Source organism: Terrapene carolina, unplaced genomic scaffold (assembly GCF_002925995.2).
Source record: "Terrapene carolina triunguis isolate 2854851 unplaced genomic scaffold, T_m_triunguis-2.0 Scaffold130, whole genome shotgun sequence".
Classification (NCBI taxonomy): Eukaryota; Metazoa; Chordata; order Testudines; family Emydidae; genus Terrapene; species Terrapene triunguis.
In genome coordinates this window covers 19,404,523-19,414,834 of record NW_020664481.1, presented here as the reverse complement: position 1 = coordinate 19,414,834, position 10,312 = coordinate 19,404,523, and the positions used below count along the sequence as shown (strand labels likewise).

General features: G+C 58.7%; 1 protein-coding gene across 1 annotated transcript in view; it reads right to left on the bottom strand.

Annotated features, from left to right (window-relative positions):
• Window positions 1–2,560: 2,560 nt before the first annotated feature.
• Window positions 2,561–10,312, bottom strand: part of SLC9A5 (solute carrier family 9 member A5) — a 42,272-nt gene continuing 34,520 nt past the window's right edge. Inside the window, exons 13-16 of the mRNA XM_029911808.1 lie at window positions 9,070–9,240; window positions 5,345–5,414; window positions 4,476–4,607; window positions 2,561–3,541 (exon numbers count right to left, since the gene is read on the bottom strand). Of these exons, the coding sequence (XP_029767668.1) occupies window positions 3,069–3,541; window positions 4,476–4,607; window positions 5,345–5,414; window positions 9,070–9,240 (846 nt within the window). The 3' untranslated portion in view covers window positions 2,561–3,068. The remainder of the gene's footprint in view (window positions 3,542–4,475; window positions 4,608–5,344; window positions 5,415–9,069; window positions 9,241–10,312) is intronic.

Genomic DNA, 10,312 nt, shown 5'->3' with positions numbered 1-10,312 from the left:
CCCACCCCGTAAGCCAGGTACGGCAGCGCACCTCCACTGAGGACACCATGAAGCAAGCAGAGCAGAAGAAGGGCTCCAGAGACCAATGCTATGGGGCCGCCCGTGTCATGACCAGAAAGGAACGAAATCTGCTCTGGGTCTGCTCGGTCTCTAGCCAGCCGGCTTAGAGCGGTTTAGGGGCCTGTCCCCTCAGCAGCTCCAGGTCATGAGTGGGCTGTTACCTAACCCCAGAGCACCCCGAGCACAAATGAGAAATGGCACCAAACCCACTCACCTCCCAGCCTGCCCTATGGGTTACTACTCCCAGGCAGCGCTCTGTGCAGGATGGGGGCAGGGGAGAGGACAGCTGGGGTCCTGTGGAAGGATGCTGTCTACCCTGGGGGGGCACCTGTGATTGAGGCCCCTGGCCCAGCTTTGATGCTGGCCTGCTGCTAACTCCCACTGGCAGCACCTCACTTTCACCTTGCGGGACAGAGGCCTGTTTCTGGTGCGGTGGCTGCTGGGCTCCGTTCCCGCTGGCGGCATGGGGCGCGCCACGCTTGGCACACGGGCTCTGCCTGGGGCCAGCCGCAAGGGGAATAAGCTGCAGCTGTAACAGAGCCTTTCTGCTTAGCCGGTACATTTGCGCATCAGCCCCCGGGGGCCGGCTCACTGATCACACGGCATTGCCAAGTGCAGGGCCAGAGGCTTCGAAGGTGCACCAGTGAGCCCCGACTAGTGCAGGGGCTGGAGCCCACGGCATGGGGCTGGAGGCATGCCTGAAAGCCGGGGGGGGGGGGAATTCTCAGGGATGTAACGGTCCTGCTGCTCTCCCCCAACTCCCTGAAGGCGGCAGCGGGGTCTAGTGGTTAGAACCCCAGACTGTGGCGCTGGATATGTGTGAGGTCAGGCTTCCCTCTCTGCTGTCAGAGGTGAGGGTGCGAGCTGGGGCCATCTGGGAGCCGAAGGAGTAAGCACAACTCCCAACCTGCTCCAGAACCAAAGCTTGAGTGACCAAATGCCCCGGTACCAGGGCAGGGCCAGGGGCCAGCCTGCCCTCGTCAGCCAGAGCCCCTTTCCGAACAGGGACCAGGGATGGCCAGACCCCGCCGGGTGAGTCCAGAAAGGGCTGAGCAAGCTCCGGGGGAAGAGGGAGCTATGGGAAGGGGGCTTGTGGCAAGGGGCAGGAAAGGGATGCCGGGGAAAGGTCGGTGGCTTTGGTCAGGGTACAGCTTCGTTCTGACGTCACTGGTGAGTTTCTGGCTTGAAGAATAGCCTGTGCCCCAAAGGGAGGGCGTGAGCAGACACGGGTGTGCGACAACTCCCCAACCTTCCACATGGGACCCGAGTGTAACCGCTGCACCGTCAGCCGGCGTTTGCAGAGAGTCTGACACCAGCCCTGGGAGGCGGGAGCCGCCCTGTTCACCGCAGTGCGGGTGAACTCGTCCCCACTAGGGATAATTTAACTGCCAACTTGGTTAACTCTTTCCCTGCTCATCAAAGCAGGTAAGGAAGGAGACAGGTGACTGTCTAATGAAGCTCTGCACAATCGAGCGGGAGCGACAGCTCAGCTCTGTTCCGCCAGCGTGCAGAGCTGGGCCGGGACGTTTCTGCTTTTCCTCAGTGAGGAGGAAAATAAGCAAAGCGCAAGTCGTCTCTCAGGGGCCAGCAGGGCATCCAAGCCCAGCGAGAGGGAGCCAGGCGCTGGCGGAGCCCACACGAGCTCTATGCTGCCCCATCTGGCAGGAGTGTGTGCGTGCGGTCTCACGCGGGCAGAGCTGCGGCGTGTACCACTCCTTCCCCCCCTTATGTCTGCTTCCCCCACCCAGGGCAAGGTCTCAACCCATCTCCAGGGAAGATTGACTTGGTTTGACTGTGAGGGTATCTCAGGGATAAACCTGGCCCTGATTCATAGGACAGCCCAACTGCCTGGACCCTCCCCACTCACCCCCCCGCCCCAGGCCCTTGTGCTGGGCAGGGCCCCAGGGACTGGGAGAGCCCCGAGTGAGGCTCCAGGTCGCTGGAGACAGGATAGCATCAGTGCGGTGGAGATGGGAACATGCAGCCCCCTGCAGTGCCTAGTGAAAAGTCCCTCCCGCACCAACCCCGTCCCCAGTCAGGTTCGTCTACATGTGACCGTTAATTTGGATTAAGGGAGGGATGAGTTGAAAGCCCACTAGCTATTCCAGATTAACTCTGTGTGTAGACAGGCCCTGACAGAAGCTGCTCACAGATGTACCGGGTCCAAGTACTAAGCGCTGAGCGGGGAAGAGTGGAGCACACTGTGCTGGGAGTCTTTTCAGTTAGTATACGTCAGTGCCCAGACACCCCGGTGAGGGGCATTTACACGGGTGATCTAAACACGCAGAGCTCCAGCAATCGCTGGGAAGAGGCAATGGAAGCGTCCTGAGCTCTCAGCTCCCGGCTGGTGTTTGATTGAGGGACGCTCACCTGCACTTTATTTTCAGCTCCTTACCCAGTGCTGGGCTGGTGTCTCTGTGGCGCCCTGCAGGCAGGGCACGCCCCAGCCGCTCGTATTACGCCACTCGCCCGACACGGGTCGCTCCAAGCAATGCCGAGGCTGGGGGCTCCCGCCGAGGTGCCGTTGCTCTGGAGCCCTTCCTTGCTCCTGCTGCCGGCTGGGGAATGGGCAGCAGGGACTGCAGAGCAGCCCCCCCACCCCCTGCCTGGGAGCTCTCACGATGCAGAGAGGGGGTGAGAAATCGGCTGTCGTGGGACAGCCAGGCCACGGACTGAACCACCAAACAGCCAGGCGGGGAGGAAAGGGCCCCTTGTGCTTTAGGGTTTGGAAGGGCTGGGTTTAGGATCTGGTTAGTCCCACTGCGCGGAGGGACTGGGACAGGCACGGACACTATTACAGCAGGCAGCCAGCCCCCCTGCTTGGAGTTTTGAATGGCCGACGCCCGCTGCTGGCCCAGTGCGAGCCCAAGCTCTGAAAGGCCTCCCCGTCCCCAAGCTCTCCGACCGGGCCTGCGCGTCTTCTGATTTACCAAGACAGCCCCCGCGAGGTTCGAAGCCAGGTGGCTAGCTCCAAGTGAGCGGCCGCGCTGCAGCGAGGGCTGAGCGCGCTATCCATCTGAAAATCTGGCGGGTCTGTTGAACTGAATTAGCCACCTGCTGTTGCTAGGTCCGGCAGACGTACTCATCCTGCCATGCTCGTCCGGAGCCATCAAAGGCTGCAGCTCCGGCTGCTCCGTCCTTTCCGGGCTGCCGGCGCTCTGAGACCTGCTGCTCCTCAAGAGAGGATTGGGGAACTGAAAGCAGGTGCGTGGCTCTGGCATCATCTGTCTCTCCTCCGGCGCCGGGCCAGCCACCGTCTTGGCATGCGGGCCTGGCTCAGCCCCGGGGGGGGAGGCGACGCTCTCCAGCGAGGAGATGCTTTGCTTCCACGCGGCCTGCATGTCGACTGGCACAATTTTGGTGGTTTCTGAGGAGATGTAAACAGCGAGGTCGCCCCGGTCACCCTTCCAGGGCAGCTCCCTCTCCGCCGAGGTGGGCGAGGGGGGGATGATGCGGGGGCTCGGGCAGACGTCCAGGCTGCCTGCGGGGACACGGGCAAAGGAGAGTGAAACAACCGGCTGCTAGAGCCACCCACCACCATCACAGGTTTGCTTTCGCCCTCACCACAATGGAGCGTCGGCTTTCCGTTAGCGAGGGCTGCGGGGCGACTTTTTGTTTAACTGGTGTATGTAATTGTGTGGCGGCGGAGGTTTGAGAACCAGCGCTGCACTGAAAGCAACCCCCCCTCCATGGACTTTATTCTTCACTGACCACCTCCGATTAACGAGATGGCTCACCCGCTCACTGAGCCCCACGGCCACCCCAGTCAGGGCATTCCTGCTGGGGCCGGAGATGCCAGGCCTAGCCTGGGAAGGAGGGGGGGGGGGGTCTTCTCTGCTCCTCGTCTCATGAGCAAACGCACGCAGGGAGAGCAGCCTCTAACAGAGCTCTCCTATGAGGCCCGAGCTCCCCATCCGGCTCTGCCCTGAGGCTGGATTCCAAGCACAGCTGTGGAGCGTTCAGCACCCAGATACAACCCAGCGCTCCCTCCCCAGGGGCTGCCAGGGCTAGGTGGGAGGGGCAGACGAGCTAGCTGGGCCTAACAAAGCAGGTTTAGGTAACTGCACTCGTGTTTGTACCAATCCTTTACCAGGCGGAGGAGCTGTGTCCCCATTGACTTATTCCTGATGCCGCCTGACAAACAAACCAGTGAAGTTACCACTGCTTTGGGTAACGAACCCTGCAGTGATGGAAGCCCCCGGTACGGCCTGGCTCCTGGCTTGAGGCAGGACAGTTCCTACCTTCCTGGCACAGCGCCCTGAGGCAGCACCACTGGCCTTTACCCCGCCAGCTCCCCGTGAGCCAGGCACACTCTGCTCCTCACCGGCCCAGCCTCATTGCTGCCCATGCTGCAGCTCTCCATGCCAGCCCTGCAGCACTCGCCCCCTTGCAACCGCGGGGAGTGTGCCCCCTACCGGACGCCTTCTTGCCCTGCAGGATCGCGTCCGTCGCTCGAGCGATGAAGACGATCCCCTCATCCTCCTCCTTCTCGGTCTCAGAGCTGTCACTCTCCTCGTCGTCGGAGTCGACCGCCACTAGAACGGCAGCTGCTGGGAGAAAAGACGGGGAAGCGCGGTGGGTGCAGGTCAGTGCACCTACACACCCTGCCCGCCGCTGCAGCCTCCAGGGGAAACCAGCCCAGCCCAGGGACCATTTCCAGCTGCTCCGTGGCCTCTCCCAACCTTCGCCCCAGATCCCGGGCTTCCTGAAGCTCCTCCCTGTGAAGCTGCCACCCACTGGGGTTGGAGGGGCCCAGGGTCTGCTGTAGCTGCAGCCTGGTCACAAGCAGCACAGTGCCAAGGGTGCCAGGGCCAAACCTGACTGCACACCCCCTGGCACCTTCTGGCTGGGATTTGGGGGGCCAACACCCCCACCCTGCCCTAGACGGGATGTGACGGCGCCGCCTCCAGCCACGGGAAATACCCAGTGAGGCAGGTGGCCCAGGACCAGCTTCTAATGAGCCCCCCCTTCCAGGGGAGCAGCACAGCCCCCCTGCCCACTGCTCCCTCCCAGCTTGTGCTGTGCCAGGCTGCTCAGGGGCATCGACCCCTGCTCTCCAGAGACCAGAGCTGGCAGGAGGCTGCAGGGAGAGCAGGGAAGGGGGCATGTTGCTTTCCTGTAGGCTCCTATTCTTACCGGTCCCTTAAGGCCCTTCCTCCTGGGAACGCATTGTGCAGAAAACCACAGGCACCACGTTCCAGAGGCCTATCCTAGTGGCACAAAAAGCCCACTGCCCTCCCCACGCCTGGCTCTCCCATGCCCCCCTGCTGCCCCTGGGCCTTACCCGTCTGCTGCCAGGTAACGCTTCTGGGTGGCTTTCCGTTGGGCAGTTCGGCATTCGCGGCACTCTTCTTCTGCTAATGACGAGAAAAGGCCTTGGGTCAGATCCCTGCTCGGGAGCCTGGGCTGAGTCCCCCATTCCCTGAAATACTGCAGAGCCGTGCTGCCCACGTGGCGCTCAGCGACTCGCCAGGGGCACCACTCCCAAACCACCCAGCGTCTGCTCTAGAGCAAACACAATGCTTGTGCACTCCCCCCCACAACACTCAAGTGTATGCACGCACACACAGACAGCGCTCACGTACTGGTGCGTGAACACACACACACACGGTCATAAATATAAAGGGAAGGGTAACAACCCTTATGTATGCAGTAGCATAAAATCCCTCCTGGCCAGATGTACTGAGAGGGTTAAGAAGCTCAAATAACCTGGTTGGCACCTGACCAAAAGGACCAATAAGGAAAGATGATGCTTTCAAATCTGGGAGGGGAGGTTTTATTTGTGCTCTTTTTGTTGTTCCCTGTCTGGACGGAGAGAGAGACCAGGCAGGTAAAACATCTCCTGAAAACATATCTGAAATGATACCTCTAAAATTACAGAAATTGTAAGTAAGGGCAAGGAAATGCATTAGATTATCTTTTGCTTTAGCTTGTGAATTTTCCCTATGGTAAGAGGGAGTTTTATTCATGTTTTTTGTAACTTTGAAGCTGACCCTAGAGGGGAATCCTCTGTGTTTAAAGCTTTTTATTACCCTGTAGAGTTACCTTCCATCCTGATTTTGCAGGTGTGATTCTTTTACTTTTTCTTTAAATAAAGTTCTTCCTTTAAGAACCTGTTTGATTTTCAGTGTCCTAGAGACAAAGGGTCTGGTCGGTGCTCACATTATTCTCAAGCCTCCCCAGGAAAGGGGGTGAAGGGGTTTGGGGGAATATTTTGGGGGAACAGGAACTCCAAGTGACCCTTTCCCTGAATTTTTGTGTAACTCACTTGGTGGTGGCAGCAATACTGTCCAAGGACAAGGAAAGGAATTTGTGCCTTGGGGAAGTTTTAACCTAAGCTGGTAGAATATAAGCGTAGGGGGGTCTTTCATGCGGGGCCCCACATCTGTAACCCAGAGTTCAGAGTGGGGAGGGAACCCTGACACATACGTTTAGCCCTTAGGGGTCAGATTCTCAGCACCACTCTAGCCCCTTTGCCATGCTCCGGTGATGTAAACAGGCTGGAAAGGCAGTTTAATTGGCTGTGACGGACTACACCCCTGTGTTCACACCCTACGTGCTGTTGTAACAATCATAAAACATCATCTGAAAACTCATAATTTGCTGATCAGCATTGTCCTGATAAAATGTGTGTGGTGAGACTGTATGTAAAGGGGTAAGATCCCCTGTGTGGTGTTATTAGCACATGTTCCAAACCCCACAGCCCAGCCCAGGCAGAAGTCGGCAAACAGGTCTATCCTAAACAAAGGAATGTGGCTTGCCTTAATTTGCATTTAAGCCGTAAACAGAGTCATCAAGCAGAAAGGGAAGACAAAGGAAGCTCAAACAGGTGACAACAACCAGCAGGGAACATCCTTGCACACAGACTCTGTCTCCTGGGTCTCAGCTGGAAATGCTTTTCAAAGAGGGACTAAAAAACTATAAAAAGGAGGGGCAAATCCCCAAGGCATCCCTCTCTCACCCTGCCTCTCTCATTCACTGTGCCTGCAAAGACAAAGGGAGCAGCCTGCTGGACTCTGAGGGAGGGGTCCTGACCCAAGGAGTTTGGTCAGTGTTGCTGTTGGAAGCATGTGGTGAGAAACTTTGCTTGAATCTAATGTAGTTTGTTCAGTTAGGCTCTAGGAACAGTTTTATCTTTATTTTTCTTGTAACCAATTCTGACTTTTATGCCTCATTGCTTGTACTCACTTAGAATCGCTCTCTTTGTAGTCAATACACTTGTTTTATTGTTTTATCTAAACCAGTGTGGTTAAATTGAAGTATCTGGGTAACTCCATTTAAGGTAATAAGCTGGTCTATTAGTCCCGTTAGGGAATAATGGATTTGACATATCTGGACTGTCCAGGAGAGGGCTGGGCAGTACAGGACATGCATTTCTGGGGGCTGGGAGTGAGCTGGGGTCATCCTGCAGTAGAACCAAGGCTGGTGAGAGACAGAGTGTGACTGGCAGGCTGCAGTTACACACAGACACATAGAGAGGTGACCTGGACGCTGGCAGAGCAGCCCAGGCCGGCAGTGATAAGAGTACGGCTTTGCAAGGCACCCCGGGTGACAGGGCAGGGGGAACACAACCCCCCCACGGGTCTGGATTGTACCCGGCACGTCCCCCTGTTTCCAAAAGTGTCTGTGGCAGGCAAAGTGGACTCTGGTTGCCATTCTGAACTGAGTCATTGCAAAATGCAAAGAAATTTAGGTGTCACTGAAGCCAATTGCAGGTGATAACGAGGTGACAGCTGCGTCACACCCAGCGACTGTGGCACTGCTCCCACCTGATGCGGGGTTGGTTAAAGCGCTGAGAGCTGAGGATTACATGCACAGGTGCTGGGGGCACTGCCGCACCCCCTGGCTTGAAGGGGTTTCCACCATATACAGGTTTACAGTTTGGTTCAATGGCTCTCAGCTCCCCCACTGTACAAATTGTTCCAGCCCCCCTGATTCCATGCGACTGTACTGTCATGTGTCACCCCTGAACTAGAGCCTGATTACGCGCCATGCATTGATGAGTCATTCCTGAGCTAGGCTCCAGCCAATCCACCATCCCAGAGCTGGTCTGCTGACTCCCAGGGCACCTATATAAGCCTCACAGGAGACACAGAAGCTCAGTCTGATCCACTTCATTGCATGGCTTGGAAATCTCCCTTGCCCGACACAAGCCATAGCCTGCTCCAGCCCCTGCCCCGGCCCTGTTCCTAATCCTCCTCCAGCCTCACATTCACTCCGGCCTTGTTCCAACGCTACTCAGGGCTCCCGATTTCGGCTCTGACCACTAGGCCGGACCATCTCCATCGTGGTTTCTGACAGCAGAGCATGTAATACAAACACTGGAGAAGAGAGCCCTGCTGGGACTGTGCCTCTCACTCCTCCAGGCAGCCCTGAGGCCGAAAGGAAGCCGATGCCATGCTGGAGTTCGCGAAGGGGAGAAGGCAGCAGCTTATCTGTGTCACTGTGAGGGCGGTTTCCGCGGAGGGGATGCGAACAGACTTGGAGCCTTACAGGAGGGACAGGAATTGCCCCGTACACACTCAGCACAGGAGTTTGCTTCAGCGTAACAGCCCCGGGAGGGTGTCTTTCCAGGTGCGGACACTGGCCGGCTTTGTGCGTGGATCTCATTGCCACAGATCCACTATCCGCTTCCTGGCCAATCGGGACGGATTTCCTGGGACTAGGGGCGCTGGACATTTGAAGAAGGGGTCCCATAAGGTCACTAGAACCATAGGAAACCGTTGGTGACACATAACTCTCCTAGTCAAAGGCCAGATTCACGGACGGAGCCGCTCACGCCTGGTACCGACTAAATGCACGGCTTGGCAGACGGGCCAGCCCAGAGCCGCAGGATCCCCAAGGCCTGCAGGCTGCCCGCTGTCCCGTGTGCTCTGGCTAACCCGAGGCTGGTTCCCACTCTGCTCCAGCCGGGGCACAGTGGCTGGCGGGGCTCCAGCTAGCAGAGGGAGGTTGGCCCACGCAAGATGGGTAAGGCAGGTGGGGCGGCGCCACCGCCGGGGAACTCACCTTTTTCCTGCCATCTTTCTTCAGCCTGGCCTTGCTCTTGGCGGAGCAGACGTTGTGCTTCGTGGACTTGAAGGTTTCCAGCCGCCTCTTCATGTTCTGCTGGAATATCTCCTTGTCCTGCCGCTCTTGGGTACTCGGGGAGATGAAGTGGCGGCTGTAGCTGGCCTTGTACTAGCCGAGGGAGGAGGCAAAGAAACACAGATGGAGCCTCTGGGGAGGTGGGTGAGTGATTCGTTCTGGGGCCGTGAACCGCTCGTCCCTCCCCACCCACCCCAAGGTGTCTGCCCGCTGTGGCTGGCTTCTCCACAGGCTTAGCGCCGCATGCCCCTCGAGCCCGGCCCACGGCCGCATGGCACCGTCCCAGTGACGGAGGAGAGGCGAGGACACAAGCTCCTTAGACTGCCATTCAGCGAGTGTTCACGCCCCACGGGGCGAGATGGCCAAAGACAAACCATCCCCCGCTCCCGTTTCAGTGGGTGCCGTGCGCCTAAACCCCCTTGGCAGCTTTGAAACACTCAGCTGTTGATGTCATCAGTTCTCAGGCACGTTCTTAAAGTTGGGGCAAAGTTCATGTGCTTCGGCTGCAGCGGGACCTAGGCCCAGCAGCCCAGGGAGAGCTTGCGTGGCTGAGAGCGGGCAGGGGCCCCGAGATGCACCACGCTGGTTTTGTGTCCATGATGCAAACTGGGAGGTGACGGGCAGTGACAGCGGGGGCGTGTGGGCGTGTACGGGAACCATCGCCTGCTGGCAGCGGGGGGGGGAGGGGGCCATGCATGCGGGCGCCATGGGCTGCTGGCAGCGGGGGGGGGGGGGGGCCGTGCATGCGGGCGCCATGGGCTGCTGGCAGTGGGGTGGGGGGGTGTTTGCATCTGTCTGTCTGTGCATGCGCTTTAGCCCCATGTCCTGTCACGGTGTGGCACTGCCTGCCATACTCTGCGATTCCTAAGGGCTGGCTGCGCTGGGGCATTCCTCCCTCCGGAGCACGGTGACTGTGGGCATCTGTCTACGCGGCATGACTTTGTGGGGGGCGTCTGCACTGCAGTGGGGGCAACCCCCCCAGCCGGGGTACAAGCACTCACACGAGCCAGCGCACCAAGAGGAGCCGTGTGGACATTGCAGCTCGGGTCGGAGCAGCAGCCGGGACCTGCAGTCACCACGCTTGGGGCAGGGCAGCGTGCAGACAGGGCAGCGGTGCGGACAGGACAGCGGTGCCCCTGGGGCAGGGTGCAGACAGGACAGCGGT